The sequence below is a fragment of the Rhinopithecus bieti genome, unplaced genomic scaffold (assembly GCF_001698545.2).
Source record: "Rhinopithecus bieti isolate Rb0 unplaced genomic scaffold, ASM169854v2 scaffold_56100, whole genome shotgun sequence".
Taxonomy (NCBI): Eukaryota; Metazoa; Chordata; class Mammalia; order Primates; family Cercopithecidae; genus Rhinopithecus; species Rhinopithecus bieti.
This window is the reverse complement of record NW_016821518.1, coordinates 131,574-156,026: the sequence shown is the minus strand read 5'-3', so window position 1 is coordinate 156,026 and position 24,453 is coordinate 131,574. Positions and strand designations below refer to the sequence as shown.

Here is a 24,453-nt window from a genome sequence, read left to right as displayed (position 1 = left end):
TATTTCGAGCGAAGCTGTTTTCCGAGAAGGTCGGGGCAGAGCCGGTGCGGGGCTGGTGTCCGCGGGGCAGGCGCGGGTCTCCCCGGAGCCGCAGCCTCCGTTCTCGGTCTCTGCGAAGCCACAGTCACCCCCCAGCGGAGCCTCCCGGGGAAGGGGCCCCGCGGTCACCCCCAGCGCCCCCAGCGGAGCCTCCCGGGGAAGGGGCCCCGCGGTCACCCCCAGCGCCCCCAGCGGAGCCTCCCGGGGGAAGGGGCCCCGCGGTCACCCCCCAGCGCCCCCAGCGGAGCCTCCCGGGGGAAGGGGCCCCGCGGTCACCCCCAGCGCCCCCAGCGGAGCCTCCCGGGGGAAGGGGCGCCACGGTCACCCCCCAGCGGAGCCTCCCGGGGGAAGGGGCGTGGCGCTGGGAGGGAGAGTCACCCCTGAGAGCCGTGGGCGGTGCCCGGCTGTCCCGGGAGCGGCCGCCTCCCTTCTCGGAGAAGCCTCCCCGCCGGCCGAGCGGGGACGCGGGAGCTGAGGCTGGGCCGCGGGCGGATGGAGGTCTGGGGGAGGGTCGGCCGGGAATGCTGGCGCCACGAAGCTGGCTGGGAGCCTCCGAGGCTGACAGCTCTTCTGGGGCCGCCCTTGTCCCCGCGTAGTGATTAAATTCCGGCTCGCTGCCTCTGCCTGGCGGGTCAGTGCACCCCTCAACCGAGGCCTTGGGGCGTTCTGCTTCAGCAGACCGAAACCAGAAACGCTGCCCCGCCGCCCAGGCTGAGTTTGTTGAGAAGGAGCCGGCAGCCTTTTCAGGGTGTCAGGGGACCGTGTGCCCGGTAGGAGGGGGCGTCTCCTGGGGCCCAGAGGGCGCAGTAGGCAGCCAAGGGTGGGTGGGAGGCCACCCCTCACCTCCAGGGGCGGGCGGGTCCTCCAGCCGGGTGATAGCAGCGGGACAGGAGTGTTTTGCCCTCCAGGACCTGTGCACCCTCCGGTCTCCCTGGAGGCTCTCTTCGCCCGTCGTTGCCAGCCTGCTCCTGGCCTCAGACTCCCCGGAGGGCCCCCCACCCCCACCTGCAGAGCCTGGCAGAGGGCAGCTGTGAGGGCTGCTGGAGTGCAGGTGTGATCTGGAGGGGACACGGGGCCTGGCTGTGTTTCTGGGGCATAAATGAGGCTTCCTTTTGTTGCAATCACTGCCCCGTTAATCCACACACTTCACAAATCAGTGACAGAGACTCGCTGTCGAAACTGGAGTGCACTGGCCTGCCTGCGACCCTCCAGTGTTTGTGACTTTTTATCAGCTGTCCTGAAGAAGCACAGGGTGGAGCGAGCACTGGTGTGCTGGGTGGATTTTCATCCACTGATAGCAGGAAAGTTGCCCCTCATGACACTGGCCACGGCATTGACAGCCTCTGTTGCTGGGTTTTTGTTCTAAGCAATTAAGTAGGAGATGATGAAACCTTTCTCCCGTGGGGGGAGGCAGGACCAGCGCCCCGTCTTTATCAGCCAGTGGCCATAAAGGTGGACCATGAACTTTCCCACTTGTGTCAGCCCAGGCATCGCAGGTGCGGTCACACCTGGTTTGTCTCTCATGCAAGGTGGGGAAAGGAAAGTTAACCTGCCAGTGGGTTCAAAGCCCTTCCTGACTTTCATACAGGAGCCAGGCATTTTGTCCTGGTGACTCAGAGTTGTGGTGTGTGGGCTGGTGCCTCAACAACCCTCCAGTGCACCTGCACTGCCTCCTTCAGCGAGTCCCTTGATTCACTTGGGATTTGTCCTCATTTCTATGAAGGTGCCCCACAAGCATATCCACCTGGGTGGTAACCTTTGCTGACTTTTAAAAATGCATCTGTTGAGTCTGTTTGTCTAACATCAAATCAATCTTGCCAGTTTCCTAAAGTTGGACAGAACCACAATTTTGTCTGCACGGTTTAGTTTTATCACAACAGAACTGAGTGTGTGTCACCTGCATCTCCTGTGAAAATCACAAAATGCCCTCATCCATGACCATTAAATATGTCACATTTTTGCAATGCCAGCAATTTTGCATAAACAGACTCTGTTTTCAGGTTTGCTGAGGCGCTGGATATTTGGAGGTGAGAACTTTGAGGCGCTCGATTTTCTGGTAGGAACCAGCACAGACCGTGAGTCTTGGACTTCGTGCCGAGGTCTGCTGGGTCCCAGGCTGAAGGACGCATTGTTTTACTTTTTTTTTGTTTGTTTTTTAAATCTACACGGGTCTTGTGCATCACATGCTACTTATTTTAATGTGAAAATTCCCATGTCACGGGCCTAGCTGGAGTCCCGTTGGTCTGGATGTTTCGCAAGAATGTGAGAAGAGAGGGGAGCAGGCCCTGCGCTGGGTGCAGACCCCTCTGAGTGGGCTGAGAAGACGTTAGGTAAAGGGTGAGGTAGCCGGGTGCCTTCTTTCTTCTGTGTCCACCTTCGTTTTGTCCTCATCCTCTTTTTGCCCAGTGTCTTCTGAGTGGGTGGAGCCAGGTGTGCCCACCAGATGCGGGTAGCATGTGCTAGGCTAGGATGGCCCCAAGGCTCAAGTTGGCCTCCCCCTGGGCAGAGGTGGGTTGGCTGCCTGTCCCCAGGAGGGTGCCCTCCGCCCCTGCTGATTTGTGGCTGTTCCCCTCCCCTGCTCAGATGAAGGCAGTACTGTCAGAGGTGACCAGAGCCCACTCCCTCGAGCTTCAGGACCCCCCGGGAGGAGGCAGCGTGTCAGGACGGTGTATGTGGAGAGAGGGTTGAGGCTCGGTGCACCAGCAGGGGCAGGAGGACAGTGGCCTCGATGCCAGAGACGGGAGGGAGGGACACGACGATGAGGCTGCATAAGGAGAGAACTGACTGTAGCCGAGTGTGTCAGCCACTCTTCACTGAGTCCAGTTTCCACACAGCACGATCATCATGCCCTTCCCCACATACGTGTTAGATAAGCTTGTGTGAGCTTTATGGACTGTAATTTGTGAGTCTGTTCTGGGTGTGTGATCCTGGCAGCCGGTGCGACCTGGCCACTCATGACCTAGGGTCTTGTGGGGGTGGGGAGAGGGTGAGGAGGGGTGCACCCCTCGACACCTCCCTCTGATGTGGCCTGCAGCCTATGAAAAGTGAGGTTTGGGGGCCGAGAGTGTGAGTCAGCAGCAGTAAATGCAAACCATATGTTATGCATTTTCTCTGCTGCGGAAAGAGTTTCTGGTGACTCGCTCAGGCCAGGGCTCTGGAAAGAGCATTGCTTATTTCACATAAAAATCCTAAGAATGTGGGTGAACCTGTCTGAGATCTGCTCAGAACCCAGTTTCATGTAATAAAACACTTAGTTGAAGTCACTGGGTTAGTTCCAGGCCCACTTGGTGGTTGTGATGTGACTGTTAGCCACGAGCTGGCATTTACATTAAAGTGTGGAGAAGAAGTGTAAGGTTTTTGATGTTTCAGTTTCTCGAAAATATAACTGTTTCTATTCAGGACCTGCGTCTCCAAGGGTGTAGCACACTTCATTTTTTTCTGTTTAGCATTTATGGGGTGAACTTAGCTTGCTCCTCACACAGTAGTCCCCCACCCGAATCCTCACCCTGTGGAGGAAGTTCACCTCGCTTTTGTAGTGAATCTTGCTTTAATGATAGCTTATTTTTACAAACACTGTCGGCAGTGCAGGGTCTTCAGGCTTGCAGAAAACGGTCAAATCATTACTTTGAAAAATGTGCAAACATCTATGCTTAATTAGGTGCTAAAAACAAAACTCATCTAGAATCTCCTTCCGTCTAAACTGCCAACCCTCTGGATTAATTTAAAAGCTGCTGTCTGAGCAGGTTGCATCCCAGGGTTCCTCCTTCACGCACCTCTAGCGTGGGGTCCCACCGTCACTTTACCTCTAGCGTCCCAGCCCTTGTGGTCATCTGGAACCAGAGTTGGTACACAAGGCCTGCTGGTGTTTCCATGATACTCCGTGATATTCCGGAGGAATCCATCCCTTCCTTGGGGCTCCCTCCCACTGCCCCGGCACCTCCAGCCACCCTGATTCAGGAACACTGCACAGATTGGTGTTTGACACTATGGCAGCAGAGGCGCAGACTCTGAGCGTTGGAGGGTGTCTGGAGAGCCCGGGGGCCAGCACCACCTGCACTCCTGGGAACTCGGCCCCACCCTGGCTCTTGGTGCAGATGCACTGGAAGGAACTGGGTGGGGCCCCTGTGCCGAAGGGCAGAGATGGCGCCGGCCTGCTCACGGGCAGGGGTCCGTGTGGCACCTGTGGCTGGCAGCGGGTGGGTCCGTGAGCTGCCATCATTTTGAGAGGTGTTGTCCTTACTGGCTGTCTGTGGGTGTGGGTGGGGTGTGTGCTGGGGGCAGGAGCCTCAGCTCCTGGCCTGGCTGACGTCTCTCTCCTCTGCAGCGGGCTGACGCACGAGATGCACAGGAAGGAGGTGGAGCAGGTGTATCTGCGCTGCGCGGCGGGTGCTGTGGAGTGGATGTACCCGACAGGTGCTCTCATCGTTAACCTGCGGCCCAACACCTTCTCGCCTGCCCGGCACCTGACTGTGTGCATCAAGCCCTTCAGGGACTCCTCGGGGGCCAATATTTATTTGGAAAAAACTGGAGAACTGAGACTGCTGGTACCGGACGGGGGTGGTAGGCCTGGCCGGGTGCAGTGCTTTGGCCTGGAGCAGGGCGGCCTGTTCGTGGAGGCCACGCCGCAGCAGGATATCGGCCGGAGGACCACGGGCTTCCAGTATGAGCTGATTAGGAGGCACAGGGCGTCAGACCTACACGAGCTGTCTGGTGAGTGTCCTGCCCAGGGCGGGGGCAGCGGGCTGGCACGGGCTCCCCTGTCCGGGGCAGCGGGCCTTGTCATTGTGGGACTGTGATTGGTAGGTGTCTCTGATTTCTTCCTGCCCCCTCGTCTGCTCAGCCTTGGTGAAAACCCTCCTGTGTCTGTGCTTCGGACATGACGTTTTACCCAAAGAACCCCACGGGCGACTGGGGTTTGGGGGCACTGGCGCCCGCAGAGGGGCCCTCCTAGGGGTGTGACATGGTGTCAGGGGGTGCGGGACGTCCAAACTAAACCATCTTTGAAATGCAGCCTTTCCAACTAAAACCACCTTTGAAAAGACTGGCCCATCTGGGTTAGTGTTCTGGGCGGCATGGGCTTGGCGAAGCGGGGCCTGTCTCCCGGGAGGTGTGTCTGGGGAGCACGGCGAGCATCCCCCTGTGGGCGGCTGGGCCAGTGCTGGGTCGGACATGCCCCCGTGCTTGTGGATGGTGAAGTGCCTTTGAAACGGGTGCTTTTATCATTCAAACTGCCCTGGGAATTGGCTGGGTGTTTCTGGTCGGCTAAAGACCCTGAAACGTCAGTTTTTGGGTGGGAGCTGAGACTGACTCAGCCTGGAGCGGTGCTCAGCTGTGATGCCCAGAACGTGGGGCCAGCCCCGTCCCCAAGGGGTCTTGTGGGTACGATAAGCAGACACCTTCCCTGTGTGGCCAGCAGGGAGTGGAGTTGTCACGTGGCGTCTGTGGACGCCTGTGCTTGGGGGAGAGGTCCTTTGTGGAGGGCTGCGTTGGTCTCTAGAAAATTCTGAGGGTAGACACCAGGAGGCATGAGGTCCTGGGAGGCACCTGTGGGCTGTGTGACCTCCATGGTCTGTGTGGCCTCGGCCTTGGGTGTGCAGACTTTTATCCTGAATGGGAGCCCACGTTTTTGTGTTCTATGTTCTTGGCCTAGATCAGTTTTCCATCTCTCTCTAAAATCTCTCCCAAATGGACTGGTCATTTACAGAGTGAGCGTAGGACCGTCTGCCTGGAGTCCTCACTGGCCCATGAGCTCTGACTGCCCCTTGGGCCTCAGCACCCGCAGGGCTGGACGCTGGTGCAAACTCAGCTGTGCTGTGGTTGGTTGCACGCTGGATAAAACTTTAACCACAGCGGCCTTTATCTCGGTCAACAACAGTTATGGTGGGTGGGAGATCTGGGGAGGGGCACCAGCCTTGCTCTGGGGTCCTGGAGAAAAACTCACAATGAGACAAAACCTAGAGAAACCCAAGCACCAAGTTCAGTCTTTCTAACCGGAGGTGAAGGTGCCAGGCCAGATATTAGGAACCTGCGAACACTCTGCTGATTAAAGTGATGATTGGTTTTGAAGACGTTGGGCTTCAGGTCACGTGCTCTGTGGCCTGAGCTTTGTTCTGCTTCTGGGTGAGATTCTTAAAGAGGCTGCAGCACAGTCAGTCCCTGCCATGCACGCCTGGACGTCCACACGGCACAGGCCCGATTTCGACATTTCCAGTGGAAAGTCAATGGTTCTGCTTGTCAGCTGGGGAGACCCTTATGGAGCCTGTGAGCTCCTTTGGGAACACAGACTTCGTCTCTCCTGCCTCTGGGGGTGGAGTCCGAGGCCTCCAGGCCCTGTGTAGCCTGGGGCGGTGGGCGGGTTTGGGAGAGGAACAGGAGGGTCGGGGCTGAGCTGCCTTGGGTCCTGTGGGGCTGCAGGGAGGCAGCGGCCTCTCGTGAGGAGTGACTTGAGCCCTGAGGGACCAGAGCAGTCATTTGGCCATGGGTCCTCGCTCGCCCTCCGTGGGCCTCCTGGGCCTGTGGGGTCCTGCGCAGGACTGTGGCCCAGGACGTGTCAGGCTGGCTTGGGGGTCCCAGAACTTTGCTGTGTCCTGTGAGGCAGGTGCTGGGGTTTCCTTGTTCACACCTGGTGACCCTGTGGCACCTGCTTAAACCGAGCCTGAGGTGATTTCCAGGGCTCTGTGCGTGACGGGTTGTCTATCTGAGGAAGCAGACGTGCAGGGACCGTCGGAACTGAGGACAGGGGCCCAGACTCGGAGGTTCACCGGGGGCCCCGGAGCTGGGACCCACGCCTGGCGTCTCCACAGGAACAGGCACAGGTGCAGGGCCCCTCCCTGGGCTGAGCACCTCCAGGGCCCTCACGAGAGGCCTCTCCTGTCCTGATGGGGTCGAGGGGCAGCAGGGATCTGAGGAGGTTGATGCATTATCGCCTGTCCCCAGGGTATTCGCCTTTCATCAGGAAACGGGGGCCCCTAAGCCCTTAATGCCGCAGGAATGGGTACATAATGTGGAATGTCGGTGCCGGCCATCTGGCAGCAGTGGCGCTGTCCCCTGGGCGAGGCCGGCTCCCCAGCTCTGTCCAGCCAGCGCCGCGGTTTCCCTTGTCTCCGGTTCCTGCACTTGCTGCAGCTGTGAGAACCGATGGAGGCTGAGCCGGGCAACGCCAGCCCCGCTGAGCCTGAGGTGTGCCTGTGCCTTTCCTATGCCTTTGGCCTGGCGTGGGCAACCCGCTGAGAGGTGGACGAGCTCATCTGTGAGTCAGAAGGTCCAGTTTGTGCTGATTTAGGAGGACAGAGGCTCCATGGGCTGGAAACCCAGACAAGAGATGGGGTGTGAGCCGCATCCCCTGCCCAGCCAGGAGGAAACCTGCTGCTCTGGTGGATCTTGTAGGCATGATCATGGCACCTTCGTGCTCTGTAATCGGCTTCCTTGAATAAACTCTGCACTGATAACGTGGAGTTGGCCAGAACACGGGCAGGCTGCTTCTGCAGGGGCACAGACGGGGCCAGGCGGGAGGGGACCCGGCCCCAGGACCTTGGGATTTGGTTACCTGTGGGCAGGACCTCCCAGCCCCGCACTGGCTGCTTCTGCAGGCGACACGGATGCCTTCCTTGGATGCTGAGGAAATCTTGCAGGATGGGAGGGGCAGAGAGTGGACAGGTACAACTCCAGGCCGTGCCCAGACCTGTGGCCAGCAGACCTGGCTGAGGCTGTGTGGGGCTGCTGTTCCCACGCCAGTGCATCCGGGAAACGGGCACCGCTCAGTGGCTTGGGGAGTGTGGGTGGGAGCTCTGTCTGGTTCTGGGGAACACAGACCCGGAGCAGTCCAGGCAGGTCCCAGGATTCCAGTCTGTCCTTCAGCTTCTCCCAGGGCCATGTGTCAAGTGCTCCTGGGTTGGTCACGTCTGCTTGGAGCTTGGGGTGCAGGCCCCAGTGAGCAGGTGCCCAGGGCCGGTCAGCGGCGTCCTGGACACAGACAGTGGGAGAGGAGGGGACGCAGCCTTGATGCTGATGGTGAACACACAGTGCCATCCCTGGCTCTCCAGGATGCCGGAGTCCTGCAGCGTCTCAGGGGCCTCAGCGCCCCCTCCCTTTACAGTCCTGCCCTGGCTGAGCCCGTAGGTGAATGACCAGCTCGGCGGGGCACGGAGCCCCTGCCGATGAGCCCCCTCCGGGAGCCTCAGAGTTTGGAGAAGTCCTTGATGGTGGGAGGGATGGGTGGAAAAGTGTGGAAGGTAATTCTCATTATTTCCTGGAGGCAGAGGAGAGGGGCTGATTTTTTCCAAGGCGTCCCATCTCTCGTCCATCTTTGGCTTCCTGCTTGGTGGCTTCTCTCCAGCCACTGTAATTTTCATTTTGACCATCTCCAGGCTTGCGGAGAGGAAGGGTGTGGCCCCTGCCAGCTTCCTCACCAGGAAGAGGGAGGGAGAAAGAGAGGGAGGCGGGGGAAGGGCAGGGGCCGTGGGGCCAACACCCCCGGCGCCCCCCAGCAATGGACTGCAGCCTGGAGTGCGGCCTCACTGCGACGGTGACAATGGCAGCCTTGGGAGCTCGGCCTTGGGTCCTTGAGCCCACGGGAGCCCACCCTCCACCCCTACCCACTGCTCCCTGTTCTTGGCTCCTGTGAAAACACCTTGTCCCCGTCCCCAGCTCCTCTGAAAGCAACGTGTCCCCGCCTTCCCCCCTCATCAGCTGCGTGGGAGACCCGGCAGTCCTGGCCACAGAGGTTTCCCGTCAGAACTGTGTGAGTCCCTCTGGCTGTCCTTACCTGGAAAGTCCTGCCAGACCGGTCGGTGTCTGTCGTTCTCAGCCTCTACTCGGAACCAGCCGGTCCTGCTTTTACTACGGCACCGCCTCTCCGCTTCCACCTGCTGCCCAACCTAAGTCCCCACAGCAGCTTCCCCAACCCCACCCTGCTGGTCCCTCCCACCCTGTTCATGCCAGCTCCCGAGTGACCGTCCTGAGATGTCCACACCCCAGCCCTCCCCTCCAACGAGGATGGACCAGGATTCCAACCCTTTGCCGACCCTCCCCGTCGCCTGGAAACTAGACGTGATGGGTCCATGACCAGCGCATTCTGCAGCCTTTATGAGCCTGGCTCGTGTTAATAATTGTCTCCAGATCGTCTCCTGGAGTCCACCCTGTGTTCTCCGTGAAGGTGACCTCTGCTTTGTAAAGCTCAGAATCAGAACAGGGAGGTCTCCAGGGTGCTTGTTACTAGCTCAGCTGTCGATGAGTCGTCTCCAGAGGCTTTCAGCAGGTGAGGCTGCAGGTGCTGACCGCCCCCGGGCCCCACACCCCCGCTGTTGGCCGGGTGAGCCAGGGCGGGGTACGCAGGGCACGTGAGGGCAGCATCTCCATCCTCCCCCTCAGCCGTCCGCTGAGGTCGCGGGGCCGTGACTCACAGACGGTGATGAGCTACGGCTTGGATACGCTCGCACGCCCAGGCCCCGGGGTGGGACGTGTGCGGCTGGGTCTGTGGGCTCCCTCGCCCCAGGGTGGGACCCACACACACCCTCTGCCCCAGGGTGGGAGACACACAGAGCCCCTGCCCCAGGGTGGGACCCACACAGTACCCCCCGCCCCAGGGTGGGACCCACACACACCCCCCCGCCCCAGGGTGGGAGACACACAGACCCCCCGCCCCACGGTGGGAGACACACAGAGCCCCCGCCCCAGGGTGGGAGACACACAGACCCCCCGCCCCAGGGTGGGAGACACACAGACCCCCCGCCCCAGGGTGGGAACCACACACACCCAACTGCGTTGCTGACTGTGAGGATGGGCTTTGGGCATCTCCTGCCTCCTGCCCTTGCAGGACCACCTGGCCCAGCCCAGCTGCCACGGCTGCCCAGCCAGAGGGTGCTGCCCAGTGAGCGGACCCTCTTGTGGGCTGTGGTCACCAGGCATCTGTTGTTGACCAGCTCGCTCTCAACTGAGGCCACCCTCAGTCACATGAGTTGCCCTGGGCTGGGACCTCTGGCCCTGTGGCCACGGGGCAGGTGCTGGCCGGGGAGCAGTCTCACCTGTGAAGGATAAAAATGCTGCCTGAAATTTGAGTCCCCCCAGCGCTGTCCTGGCCCTCCCTGGCCTCTGTCCAGCACGTGTCTGCGTCAGGCCCACCATGGTCTGCAGGCTCCCAGCCGGCGAGTGGGATGGGGGTCCACATAGGTGAACCAAGTGTCGAGGGTGGGCCACACCTCGGGGCCCCCATAGAAAAGCCCACCGGGCAGCTTCCAGCTTGCGAGTCAGGAGGCCCCAGTGGTGGGGGCTGCAGTGTGAGTCTGTACAAAGCAGCGGGAAGGGGATTTGGCCAGAAGCTCCCGTTCTGCAGGGTTGCTGGGATGGCGGAGGCGCCCCCAATGCCAGGCTGGTCCGGCCTCGAGGTGCCCCCAGTGCCAGGCTGGTCCAGCCTCGTGCCCCCAGTGCCAGGCTGGTCCAGCCTCGAGGCGCCCCCGGTGCCAGGCTGGTCCGGCCTCGAGGCGCCCCCGGTGCCAGGCTGGTCCGGCCTTGAGGCGCCCAGCAGTCTGTGCCCGCTCTGCAGCTTCTTTTTCCTGATAACTTAATGGAAGCAAATGCAGGAGGAGGTAGGTGGGCCGGTGAGTCAGGCACTGAGCCCAGCTGGGAGGCGCCCTCACCCCTGCCTGGTGGGAAGTGCTGGCCTTGTCTCTGGGTCCCTCCTACCTCCACCCTGAGGGGCCCACAGAGACCTGCACTTGCCCAGGGCAGTGTAGACTCCAGGGTCTCCATTGACCATATGTGCAGGCCCTGAGGGTCCCTGCAAGTTCCTGACCCAGAAGGAAGTTCCTGACCCCAGATGGCCTCTCTGAGCAGCTGTCCCCACCTTGGCCAAGGTGCCAGGAATGTGTGCTGCCCTGTCCCCCGGGGCCGCCAGTCACCAGCAGCCAGCTCAGACCCACACTCATCAGGCAGGCGAGAGCTCAGTTCACTTCAGTCCAGCAAGGACAGCCGGCCAGGGGTGCAGACGGTGCTAGCTTCTTCCAGGGCCGGCGAACCCCACATCAAGGCTGTCCCAGCTCTTGGCCAGGGACATTTCAGAGCCTTCAGAAGGTGAAACGGCACCGGGGAAACCAGCGTCATTGAGATTTCACATCTCAAAGCTTCTGTTGAGTTAGGAGGCTCAGAACGGGGAGGTGAGGCCTTGAAACCTGCAATAAGAGCAGATAATAAAACCGTGTTCCCCAAGTCCGTCCCGGGTGTAGGGACGCGTGGTGCAGGTTTCTGTTTCACAGTGGCCCGCCCGTCTGAGTAACTGGGGCGAAGGGCAGGGCGAGGGCTGGGCCCCGGGGAGAAGGTTGTTGAGAAAGCCTGGTTTGGCTGGTGCGGGAGCTCATTCTGAGACACTGCTGTGCTCTCTGCATTCTCTGGGGGAGGCTGGGCCCTGCAGGCTTCAGGGGCTTCAGAGGGGGTTCTGTGAGCAGGGCTTGGCTCGAGAGCCATTTGGGGTGTGTGTCTCATCCCACGGCCAGGTGGCGTCTGGAGAAGGGGCTGAGTCGATGGCCCTGACTGGATCTCTGCCCTGTTGGGTGAGGCCCCACACCAGGGGCAGGCGGACGTGTCGCTGCCTGCTCAGGGATCCCCTTCCTGGAGTCTCGGCATTGCTGGCCCTTCCAGCCGCACGAGGGATCCTGTAGGATGTGACCCTCCTTTCAGGTGCCGCTGCCGTCATGGCCCAGGGAAGTGGGCAGCACAGCTGTGGGGAGTGTCTGCCCTTTGAGGGAGCTGGGAAGTGAGCGTGGTCCCGGCATCATGAGCCGTGGAGGTGGATTAGGGGTGACTCCAGAACGTGAGGATGGCCCCAGCATTGGCATTGTGAGCCGTGGAGGTGGGTTGGGGGTGACTCTGGGAAGTGAGGGTGGTCCCGGCATCGTGGGCTGTGGAGGTGGGTTGGGAGTGACTCTTGTCCGGTGGTGAGGGGCACGGTTTGAGAGAGCTAGGAAGTGAGGGTGGTCCTGGTGTTGGCATCGTAGGCTGTGGAGGTGGATTCGGGGTGATTCTGGGAAATGAGGGTGGTCCCGGCGTCATGAGCCATGGAGGTGGATTAGGGGTGACTCCGGAAAGTGAGGGTGGCCCCAGCGTTAGCATCGTGGGCCGTGGAGGTGGGTTGGGGGTGACTGGGAAGTGAGGGTGGTCCTGGCGTTGGCATTGTGGGCCGTGGAGGTGGGTTGGGGGTGACTGGGAAGTGAGGGTGGTCCTGGCGTTGGCATCGTGGGCCGTGGAGGTGGATTAGGGGTGATTCTGGGAAGTGAGGGTGGTCCCGACGTCATGGGCCGTGGGGTAGGTTGGGGTAACTGTTGTCCCGTGGGTTCGGTTCAGCCCCGGGAACCGGGGCTTTGCATTTGCATCAGGCATGAGAGTGATTTCTCAGAGTCCGGCTCAGCTGCACTGAGGAGGTAAGTGGGGAAACAGCACAAAGACCCCTCCCCACGAAGGCCCTGGGACGTGGCTGGACTGAGGGTCTTGCTGTCAGGGCACGTGCCCATCATGGCCGAGTTGCAGGTGCCTTTGGTCCAGGTGGGGCTGAGGGGTCCCCTGGGTGAGACCTGGCGTGGCTGAGGTTGTGTTTTCTGTCTCCTGCTCTGCCGGCCCCTCCAGCACGTGCCGCTGACTCACCTTGGAAGTGGCGCTGGCCAAGAGGTGCCTTGACGTGGACACCTCCCTGACTTGGCTTTGCTGAGTGTGACGATCTTTTGACTGTGGTGGGTGGCATCCCAGAGCCTGCCCCATCCAGGCTGCTTCCTGACTCTGCCTTTCTTCCCCAGCCCCGTGCCGTCCCTGCAGTGACACCGAGGTGCTCCTAGCCGTCTGCACCAGTGACTTCGGTGAGTGTCTGCTTGGTAGCTTCAACCTCCTGTGTGCCTGGTTCCTGCCACGTGGAGCTGTTCGGGCCCATGGCCCAGGACAGCCTTCCGGCGCTGCGTGGACCCTGCTGGAGGGTTACACGCCGTGGAAGCCCTGGGCTTGGCCCTCCACCAGCCCTGGGGACAGGGACTCCACTGCCCACACTTGGAGGGAGCTGGGGGTTGTTTTAGGTGATTGTCAAGCATTTTCCCATTTTGTAAATGAGATCATTGCTCTTCGAGGGGACTCTTGAAGTCCGCTGTTTCCCAGCAGCTTGTCTTGCTGAAGTGCTTTGTAAACAGCATTTTATCAGCAGCCCAGAGCAACCCTGGCGTTGGACACTCCCTGCCCCTACCAGAGTTCACGCTGTTCCATGCCTAAGGCTCCTGGTGGCTCTGCAGCTCTGCAGGGGGAGCTTTGGGGTCCCAGGGCTGCAGCCCCTTTGCTTGTGGCATTTGCACAGACGCTCTCTGGGAAAGGTTTGGCCTCCCGTGTGGTGCCATGGAAGCCGTGTCCTGCAGGGCCTCCACTCTGTACTCCACCTCCAAGCTCAAGGACGGGCCCCTTCTCACTGCTTTCCCGATCCCTGGCATGGAATCGGGGCCCGGCAGGGGTCTCCAAGTGCGGCCCTAAGGCTGCCCCCATGCCCACCCTCTCCTCTGAGCAGCACCGGGTCTGTCTGATCAGGACACAGAACTGCAGGGGCACCCTGTGTGTCAGCTGTTCTGACTTGACAAGCATCTGATACACACCGTGGTGTTTGTTGTTTTCCTACTTACGTGTCTGGCCGTTGGTAGAGAGAGCACCTGTTCTCTGACAAAGTCTAACTATCTGGGACACCCCTTGGCAGCTTCCTGCTGTTACCTTGTACTTTTCTGTGGGAATTTCCACGCTAGATGGCAGAGTCTGGGGTCAGCTACCCGTTCCAGTGCCCGACGATGCAGGGGGACGGCGGAGGGGCGGTGGCCTTGCCGTATGCCTGCTCACTTCCTGTCTCCATCTCCTTTCCCGCACAGCCGTTCGAGGCTCCATCCAGGAAGTCACCCACGAGCCCGAGCGGCAGGACTCAGCCATCCACCTGCGCGTGAGCAGACTCTATCGGCAGAAAAGCAGGGTCTTCGAGCCAGCGCCCGAGGGCGACGGCCACTGGCAGGGGCGTGTCAGGACGCTGCTGGAGTGTGGCGTGCGGCCAGGGCATGGCGACTTTCTCTTCACCGGCCACATGCACTTTGGGGAGGCGCGGCTCGGCTGTGCCCCACGCTTCAAAGACTTCCAGAGGATGTACAGGGACGCCCAGGAGAGGGGACTGAACCCGTGCGAGGTTGGCACAGACTGACCCTGGTGCCCAAGCTGTGGACGTTCTCGCCACACTCAACGCCATGAGCTCCCAGCCAAGGACACCCTGGCCAATTGGAAATGCTGTAAAATGCAAACTAAGTTATTATATTTTTTTGGTAAAAAAGAAATGTCCATAGGAAACCAGCTCCTGTGTCTTAAAATGCCTTGGTGTGCCATTTGATACTGTTCTCTAAAGACGTTTTGAGTCACGGCGTCCGGCCTGGTGTTGGGGGAAGCGCTGGCCATTGGGCACAGTGGACGTGTGAAAAGGTGCCATTCAGAGTTGTTATTCTCATGACAGAAGTTTATGGAGCCAAATAATAAGTTTTTTATTTTCATTTTATTTTTAAAAAATGAGCTTGGCCAGCTGTAGTCCTTTTCGGGCTGCTAGTTGTTTCCATTCCAGAGAATAAAGACCAGGATCCGACCAGCTAGGAGCCAGTCTATCTTTTGCCAGGTTCGGTGCCCACGGCCCTCGTTCAGGGCCGCGCTAGACATACCCCACAGGCGACACCCTGCCTCAGCAGACGTGTCTTGCTCCTCCCGGCCACTGTCCATCAGCGCCTGCTGCTGCATTTCCATTAATTCAGGTCCTGCCCTGTGGCCCCAGCCTCCCCAAAGTGCAGGAGCCCACAGCAAGTCTCTGGATGCCCGGGAGCTGGTCTGAACCTAAGTTGGTGACGCCATGTCCCCAGAGGATGTGGCTACCAGAACAAATCACCACCAACTGCAGGCTGAGACAGCCTCGCTCTGAGTTCCTGAGGCCACAATCCAAAGTCGTGGTGTAGGCAGAGCCTCTCCCTCCAGGGGCTGCAGGGAGGGCCCTTCATCTTCTCCTCAGCCAGGGAGGGCCCTTCATCTTCTTCTCAGCCTCCGGGGGCTCCAGGGAGGACCTTCGTCTTCTCCTCAGCCAGGGGAGGGCTTTTCATCTTCTCCTCAGCCAGGGGAGGGCCCTTCATCTCTCCTCAGCCTCTGGGGGCTCCAGGGAGGACCTTCGTCTTCTCCTCAGCCAGGGGAGGGCTTTTCATCTTCTCCTCAGCCAGGGGAGGGCCCTTCATCTCTCCTCGGCCTCCGGGGGCTCCAGGGAGGACCTTCGTCTTCTCCTCAGCCTCCGGGGGCTCCAGGGAGGACCTTCGTCTTCTCCTCAGCCGGGGGAGGGCCCTTCATCTCTCCTCAGCCTCCGGGGGCTCCAGGGAGGACCTTCGTCTTCTCCTCAGCCGGGGGAGGGCCCTTCATCTCTCCTCAGCCTCCGGGGGCTCCAGGGAGGACCTTCGTCTTCTCCTCAGCCGGGGGAGGGCTTTTCATCTTCTCCTCAGCCGGGGGAGGGCCCTTCATCTCTCCTCAGCCTCCGGGGGCTCCAGGGAGGCCCTTCATCTCTCCTCAGCCTCCGGGGGCTCCAGGGAGGACCTTCGTCTTCTCCTCAGCCGGGGGAGGGCTTTTCATCTTCTCCTCAGCCGGGGGAGGACCCTTCATCTCTCCTCAGCTGGGGAGGGCCCTTCATCTCTCCTCGGCCTCCGGGGGCTCCAGGGAGGCCCTTCGTCTTCTCCTCAGCCGGGGAGGGCCCTTCATCTTCTCCTCAGCCGGGGAGGGCCCTTCATCTCTCCTCAGCCGGGGGAGGGCCCTTCATCTCTCCTCGGCCTCCGGGGGCTCCAGGGAGGACCTTCATCTTCTCCTCAGCCGGGGGAGGGCCCTTCATCTCTCCTCAGCCTCCGGGGGCTCCAGGGAGGCCCTTCGTCTTCTCCTCAGCCGGGGGAGGGCCCTTCATCTCTCCTCAGCCTCCGGGGGCTCCAGGGAGGACCTTCGTCTTCTCCTCAGCCGGGGGAGGGCCCTTCATCTCTCCTCAGCCTCCGGGGGCTCCAGGGAGGACCTTCGTCTTCTCCTCAGCCGGGGGAGGGCCCTTCATCTCTCCTCAGCCTCCGGGGGCTCCAGGGAGGACCTTCGTCTTCTCCTCAGCCGGGGGAGGGCCCTTCATCTCTCCTCAGCCTCCGGGGGCTCCAGGGAGGACCTTCGTCTTCTCCTCAGCCGGGGGAGGGCCCTTCATCTCTCCTCAGCCTCCGGGGGCTCCAGGGAGGACCTTCGTCTTCTCCTCAGCCGGGGGAGGGCCCTTCATCTCTCCTCAGCCTCCGGGGGCTCCAGGGAGGACCTTCGTCTTCTCCTCAGCCGGGGGAGGGCCCTTCATCTCTCCTCAGCCTCCGGGGGCTCCAGGGAGGACCTTCGTCTTCTCCTCAGCCGGGGGAGGGCCCTTCATCTCTCCTCAGCCTCCGGGGGCTCCAGGGAGGCCCTTCGTCTTCTCCTCAGCCGGGGAGGGCCCTTCATCTCTCCTCGGCCTCCGGGGGCTCCAGGGAGGCCCTTCATCTTCTCCTCAGCCGTGGGAGGGCCCTTCATCTCTCCTCAGCCGGGGGAGGGCCCTTCGTCTTCTCCTCAGCCGGGCAGAGCCCTTCATCTCTCCTCAGCCGGGGGAGGCCCTTCGTCTTCTCCTCAGCCGGGGAGGGCCCTTCGTCTCTCCTCGGCCTCCGGGCCTCCAGGTGCTCCTTGATGGTGGCCGCATCGCTCCCGTCTCTGCCTCTGTGGCCACACGGCTTCTCCCTGTGTCTGTGTCCAGATCTTTCTCTAAGTAAGACATTGGTCACTGGATTGGGGCCCACACCAGTGACCTCGTCTTCACCCGAGTACGTCCTCAAAGACCGCATTTCCAAATAAGGGCACACTGAGCGGTTTCGGGTGGACATGAAATTTGGGGTACGCTATGCCCCAGCACAGGGGTCCCTGGGAGTGTCAGTTAACCAGACCTAAGACTGTATCCCCATTTATGAATCAGGCAGTTCCTCCTGTGCAGCTGCTAAGAGCAAAGGGGACCTGGGAGAGGCTGGTGTGGTCAGTGGGCACCATGCCAGCCATGCCAAATGCTCAGGTACCCCGGGTAAGTACTGTATGCCAGCTCATGTGTGCACCGGCTCCGGTGTGCGCCGGGTCAGATCTGAGCCAGCACATGTCTACAGGCTCCCACAGGTCACAACAAGAAGCAGGTGCTTCTGGATGAGGACTTGAAGCAGCAAGGCTGGGGCTGGGCCAGGTCCCACTGTGGCTGCTGGACCACCCACCTTTGCCAACAGGGTGCCACAGCGCAGGTGCCCAGCCCACAGTGGGGAGGCAGAGAACCTGCTCCTGGAACCTGGGTTTTTTGGGCTGGCTCCAGGGGGTGTTGACTGACCGGAGGAGGCTGCAGAACAAGAAGGTCAGGTTTCAGGCTGGCGGCCTCTCCTCAATTACAGGGATGCTGGGGTAGGCCAGAGCCTGCTGTCAGGTGGAGTAGAGGTCACGCTTCATGGGAGGCTACTGTGTTTTAAGAAGTGCCTGTGGGCTGGGGGGCTTTTGGTTCAGAGTCTAGGGGAAAGCAAAGCTTACCAGAAAGTCTCCACTCCGGGGTGGGGGGCAGGTGCTGAGGTGGGAGGGCTCCAGGAGGCTGTTGTGAGAGGCAGCCTTGGGGCCTGTGGGTGGGCGCCTGGTGCTGGCACACGAGAACCTTCTCCTCTCTGGCCTGTGAGCCTAGTACCACGAGGGAGCCTCCCCCAGCGGCTGCTGGTTGCAGGGCAGTGGGAAGATCCACATTTCCCAGCAGCTAAAGTGCCTGACCTCCCTCTGACCCATGCCCTCCTGCTGCCCAGAGCCTCCAGGTGTCAGGCCACAATGCGCTCAGGGACCCACCCTCCCTTAGTGCCAGCTCCATTTGTCCTGCTCCTCCGACACCTCCTCTGGTCCAATCCCAAGGTTTTAAGAGGCCCGGACGCCTTTCTCACCACGTTCTTCAAACACGCTAGTGCAGGGAGCCCCAGCCTGATGGGTTTGCCCAGTAGTTGGTGGTCACTGCACTCCCTGGTCTGTTTGCAGAGGGGCAGCCTCACCTCTCCTCCACAACCCTGCCAGGCGGGGCCCCACATTAGAGCTGGGGACAGAGGGACTCGTGAGGACGCTGGACCCAGTTTTCTCCTCCTACCCATGGGATGCCTCAGGCCCCTGTAGTTCATGGATGCTCAGGGGTGTCCGCCTTCCTCCCACCTCCGAGCAGCGTCAGTCAGGGCCCCTGGCACAGGCCCCTGGGGGACCCACGCCTGCCTGCCCTGCTTATTGGGGTGCCAGGGAGCCCCAAGAGCCGTGTGTGGACCCCCCATGCCCCACTGCCGCAGCAGGACACCCTGATGGCACTGGGGCCTCATCTCTTCACTGGACCAGGACAGGGCTGTGAGGTCCAGCTGCCTGCTCAGCTCTGGGACCTGCCCTCCTGCAGGAGCCCACGGCCGTGAACATGCGCACAGTGGATCCACATGTCCTCCGAGGAAAAAGAGAGGGTCAGGGTTGAGTGTGTGGGTGCTAAGGGGTGCAGAACTCACTTCTAACTATGAGGGTCGAGGTGGGCTTCACAGAGGAGGTGGGCTTTGAGCCACGCCTGCAGCCCGGCATCTGGAAGTGGCTTCCGGGCTCTCCCTGAGCTCTCTCCTCTGCAGGACCCCCCTGCCTGCAGATCTGCACCCCCAGCTCCTTCCTGGGGACTTGATATCATGGTCCTGCCTGACACCCCAGGGGTGAACACGACACCCAGCCCTGAGGGTTCCCATCTGCTGGGGGCGTCTGACCTGGGCAGGCCAGGGTGGGTGGCAGGGAGCCCAGTGGGGGCAGGTGCAGGTGACCAGGGGGAGACTCACTAGGTCATCACCAATGCAGGGGGTCCTGGCTCACTGGATTTTGCCACCAGAGAGGGTTGGGGAGCTCCACACAAAGGCAAGGAGGCCGGGGCTCAGGGGGTGACTCGTCTCCGGAGAGCGACCAGAAAGGCCATCGGAGTGCAGCGCAGCCGGCACTGTCCTCGCTGAACACTTGGTCCTGCCCTGGACAGCAACTGCTTCCCCTCCAGGGTGGCCCCATCGTCCCCACGTGCTCCAAGAGCAGCGAGACTTTCCCAAGACAAGTCGGAGGCTTCGGAGCCCTTGGGGGTGGTGGCTTTTCCCCGTAGCCCCATATCTGTCAGTCCCCCCATAAGGGAGGGGGGTTGACAGGCTCCTCCTTGCTCCCAGAGTGAGGATCGCCCCTGCTTTTCCGGCCCCACTTGCCCCTCCACCTGCCGTTTTCCCTCCGGGGAGCCCTGGAGGTTTTCCAAGAACTCTCCGGGTCGAGGGGGCAGCCTGTGCTGGGTGGTGGGCGGCCTCCTGCCTGTTGGATGCCCAGACACCTCCACCTTTCACCCTGGGGGTCCAGTCGACTGATGGCCATGACAGAGAAGCTGAGAGCAACCGCAGCCCACAGCTCCACGCTGGTCCCCCATCTGCAAACGCTGGGCCCCATGGGAGCTGTGACTCGGTTTCCCGCTTGTCATGGGGCTGGCCGAGGCCCCGCGTGTGCAAGCCATGTCATGTTGGGCAGGAATGTGGCCCGTGTTCACATGTGTCTCTGTGTGTGAGAGAGAGAGGCGTCAGCTGGGACGCTGGGGTGGCAGAGACAGTCCCGGCTCACCCCTCAGCCTCCCTCGACCTCGACTCCCCCCACGTATGGAGCCAGCCCCTTCCTGGCTCTCGCAGGAGTTGAGCTTCCTCTGCTGCGAGGGCTTTGTCAGAGGTTCCCTGTGGTTCCAGAAGGAAAGCTGGCTGCAGGGAGGGCCGGGCACTGGGCACCCTGTGGCTGAGCCTCTGGTGGAGGCTGCACCGCTGGGTTCCCAGACCCCCTCCTTGCCCCCCCCCCGGCCCCCACTGCACTGGGAGGACCTGCTGAGGGGCCAGAGTCTGGCTTCAGGTCCTACGGGTGGGGGCGGGGCCCCTCATTAGCACTGCAGCTGACACTGAGGGCGTCCACCTCGCTAATTGATTAAACTGTTTAGAAACCAGGCCGGCGTGGTGGGAATTGGCCCCAGCCGGGCCGTCCGCTCCCCTTCTGTGCAGGCAGCGGCCCCCGGAGTTCATCCGTCAGGCGTGTTGGTGGGGTCTCGGCCCTGGCCGCCCTCGGGAACCCTTCTTTGCTCCTTTGTGTGGTCAAAAGTGGTGAGGGTCCTGAGAGGAGCTGGTGAGACCCTGGGGTCCTCCTCCCTGACCACTCACTGGGCAAGCATGGAGGGAGGCCTACTGTTCCCGGGAACCTGCCTGCTGGGATTAAACCAGCCCTTGTGAAGGACGGCAGGTGGGTTCCTCATTACCAGGAGGGCACGGGGCTGTGAGCAGAGGCCCAGGAAGCAGCGCTCAGAGGCCCAAGAGCCTTCTGCTATCCTGGGATTTTCTGCGCCTGTGACCTCAGCCTCTTCCTTCCTCTCCTGTGGGATTCCCCCAACACCCCTCCCCTCACGCCATTCCTTCCCCCACCATGCCCCTACCCCCAGGTCTTCCCTCTAGGACATCAGCCCGGGCTGAGTCCTGGGAGAAGGGCCGAGCCTTGGTTCCCAGTGCAGCCCCTGTGCCAGCACGCAGTGGGTGCTGCCCCTGCCGGAGGAGCGGCCTGGGGCCTGGTCAGCCCTGCTGGTGTCTGGCCTGCAGCCAGCACGGGCTCTGCCATTCACCCTTGGTTCCAGGTGGGTGCCCACCCAGGCAACCTCAGAGCAGAGTAGGCTGGGCTCCGGAGGTGGGGGCGGCCACTAACAGCAGGAGGTCGTGGCAGTGCAGCTATGGCAGGGGTTCTGAGGGGCAGAAGCCAGGAGCGGGACGTGGGGACGCAGACCTGCAGGGAGGACGCCGGCTCACCCAGCGGGGAGGGGATGGCTGCCCAGGGACCCTGAGCTGCCTGTTCTGCTCCCCCCACTGCTGGGACAGGGGCCCCACGGGGGATGCCAGGGAACGTGAGGAATCTGGAGTCAACACTGGGCCACTGTGTGCTGCCACCCGGGCGGGCCGTGATTTATAAAAACAGCGGAGGCTTGGCTGGTATCAGGGCGGTGAGGTCACGGCGGCTGGGGGCTCTGGAATTTCTTCAGAAGAATTTTGCTTACCAAGCCACATACTTTCCTGGCCATCAGCTTGATCAGGGGCAAGATGAAAAATATGCTAAAACACAAAGAAACAAAAAAACACCAGGCTCCAGTGAGGGGGAGGGCGCTGGGGGGGGGGCAGAGGGCCCAGGGAGGGTGAGGGGCTGGGAGCCACTCTGCCCAGCGCTCTCCGCCCAGAAAGAGCCCAGCGCCCCTTCCTTTCCCCTTTTAGCACTGCTGAGCTGGACTAACATGTCCAACAAGGAGCTTTACTAAAAACTGAGGCAATAAAGAAAACACAGATGACATAAAAATAGTCAAGGGCACATTCTTGATGGTAGATAACTGGTCTCTGGCTGCAGCGGCTGCCAGGTTGGGTGTTGGCCATGTTGGCTGGGTCTGCCAGGCCCACCCACAGGCGCTGCACTTCCCTGGGCCTGACAGGGGCGTGGAGGGTCTGTAGGCGGGTGGACGAGGGTGGCAGGACCCGTGAGGGGCGTGGCGGGTCTGTGGGCGGGTGGACGAGGGTGGCAGGACCCGTGAGGGGCGTGGTGGGTCTGTGGGCGGGTGGACGAGGGTGGCAGGACCCGTGAGGCGATGTGTGTGCCGTGCAGTTGGGCTCTGTAAGAAGCAGCTTGGGCAGGGGCAGACCGGGCGGTGCCCACGGGTCTCTGTCCACCAGAGCCTCTGTTCAACCTCAGTGTTGCTCTGGATGTGGATAGGAGGAGACACTGTCTGGGCCACAGACCAGGTGCTTCCTTCATCCTGACCACACCTGCTTCTGCCCAGGAGACGCTGCAGGGGCCGTGTTCCCCGCCCGGCTCCTCTTGAGTGGTTCCCAGGCTCCTCCTCTACCTGGTTCCACCTGGAGCCGTGGGGTTGTGCCGGGGACGCCTCGCTGCAGCTGCAGCTCAGGGAGAAGTCACTGCTGGGGCTTCTGCCTCTCCGGTGTGAGCTGAGCTCCACTCAGGTCTGGACTTCTGCACAGGGAGCTGTGCTTCCCAGGGTGGTGGGGAGGGGTCCCTGGTCCCAGCCACGGTGTGTCCTTGACCAGGACACTTGACTTTTCTGCCCCCAGAAGGTCTTGTCTGGACCTCCAGAGCCCCCAGACTTGCTCACTTGGCTCCACTTCCAGGCAGGGTGCCCTGGTATTGCTGTTGCTGGCACCTGCCGTGCCTTGGAGGGGTCTCCAGTGGGACCTCTGAGCACGGCTCTTCCTGTACCTTGAGAGGTGAGCAGAGGGCGTTTGTGGGAGAACTGGAACCTGGGGAGGAAAAACCCCAAGGCAGGCAGAGACTGTCCCTGCAGTCTGTCCAGTGACCCACCGAAGCTGAGTGGTGTAGGACATGGAGGCCGGCCCGGGACCTGGGGAAGAGAGGGCCTTAGTCCGGTGAGATCAGCCTGGTGGGGAAGGGAGGGCCTCAGTCCGGTGAAGAGACGAACCTGGTGGGTCCATGCCACGCTCGCCTGCTGTCAGGGCCTGCCCTTCTCTCCGGCCTCCAGCTGCTTTGCCCCAGCCCAGCCTTCAGGCGCCTCAGCTGCCTCCCCCCACCCTGAGCTTGAGTCCAGCTGAGCTGCATGCGGCTTTCCCTGTGGAGCAGACTCTGTCTGATTTCCCGACGCCAGCGCCTCCCAGGGCTTGCTCCCCGCCGTGGAACAGCCCCTTGGGGCCAGGTATTACCCCAGGCCGTGGCCCCGCAGTGCTGGGAAGTGCCGATCATGGCTGCTGCACATGGGTTGCCGTCTGCGAGAGGCCTGTGGTGTTTGCTGAGGGCGGAGGACACTGAGGACAGAGAATGGGCGACTTCCAGGGAGGGCCCAGATGCGGCCATGACTGGGGTGCATCTGGGAAACCTCCTCCGGGGACACCCCCCACCATGGCCTGGCGCCGGTCACGCAGGAAGAGCTTCAGGGCAGTGCGAAGGGGGAGTGGCCCCAGCTGCAGAGGGAAGGAGCGTTGGTGGCAGGGCCGCAAGAGTGACGGGAGGTCAGGCTGACGTCCACTGGCGAGAGCCCTTCAGACGAAGATAGCGTGGACGCCCTGCCCCATCCCAGCACAGGCTCCAGACGCCCTGAAACCCCAGGGGCTCAGCCCAAACCGTGAGCAGGAAGCGTTGCTTTGCTGAGAAACCATAAAAATGTAGAATTCAACCTCAAACACTGCTGTGGCCGATACTGAAGGTTAGAAATGAGCAGGTGGGGCCGGGCGCGGTGGCTCACGCCTGTAATCCCAGCACTTTGGGAGGCAGAGGCAGGCAGATCACAAGGTCAGGAGATTGAGACCATCCTGGCTAATACGGTGAAACCCCATCTCTACTAAAAATACAAAAAAAATTAGCCAGGCACGGTGGTGGGCTCCTGCAGTCCCAGCTACTCGGGAGGCTGAGGCAGGAGAATGGCGTGAACCCGGGAGGCGGAGCTTGCAGTGAGCCGAGATTGCGCCACCGCACTCCAGCCCGGGCGACAGAGCGAGACTCCGTCTAGAAAAAAAAAAAAAGAAAATGAGCAGGTGGGTCTCTCCCAGGGGGCCCCTGCGGCCTGTGGCCCCACACATGATGGCCCTCAGCTCAGCCCCAGCCCCCATGGCAGCTGTGGCACCTCGAGCCGCCCAAGATAGCTGCCGTGTGTGGGCATGATGCTGGGCAGGGCCTGGGATCCCGGGTGTGAAGATGGGCCTGGGTGGTGGCTGCTGGACCTTGTTGTCACAGACGTGCCACCTACTTCCCAAAACTGAGCCCCAGGGGTCTGAGAGGTCACCGTGGGAAGGTCGATCATTCCAGGGGCCCTGCAGGGTCTTACACGTGTGGCTTAGCGTTTGCTCCCGGGTGGTGATGATGCCCCGTCCTGTGTTGCCAGGACCCTGGTCCCCCAGACGGTAAACGGCCTTGGGACGGCCTGGTCAGGAGACACTGAGAGCTGTCCCTGCTGCAGAGCCGAGGGGCCGCCACACGGGGCGTCCATCGGTCTTCTCGCAGCACCACCTGTGCTGGTGGACTGGGAAGGGTGTGGGTGATCCTTGTGACCCACCAGGGTCTTGTGACTGTTTAAGGCCCTGGCCCAGGTTCCACCAGTCCTGCTGCAGACCAGCCCTGCTCACTCCTCCCTCTGGCTGTGAAGATGGAAGCCCACGGGTTGGCTGCCTCAGGCCAGGGCTGCCATGCAGGGAAGCCTGGGGAGGGCTGTGGCACTGCCCCATGGGACGTGGTATCTCCCCAGGGCCCTGCCCCTCTGGATCTCCTGCACGCACCCCGGCCTCGCCTGAAAAGCCCCACGTACAG

The 24,453-nt window shown here is 61.5% G+C and overlaps 1 protein-coding gene across 1 annotated transcript; it reads left to right on the top strand.

The window, feature by feature from the left end:
- The first annotated feature begins 6 nt into the window (after positions 1–6).
- METRNL (meteorin like, glial cell differentiation regulator) lies at positions 7–14,665 on the top strand. Its single transcript, XM_017860399.1, has 4 exons — positions 7–29; positions 4,364–4,749; positions 12,819–12,878; positions 13,914–14,665. The coding sequence occupies exons 2-4, from the start codon at positions 4,380–4,382 to the stop codon at positions 14,231–14,233; spliced, it is 750 nt and encodes a 249-aa protein (XP_017715888.1). The 5' UTR covers positions 7–29; positions 4,364–4,379; the 3' UTR covers positions 14,234–14,665.
- Positions 14,666–24,453: the final 9,788 nt, after the last annotated feature.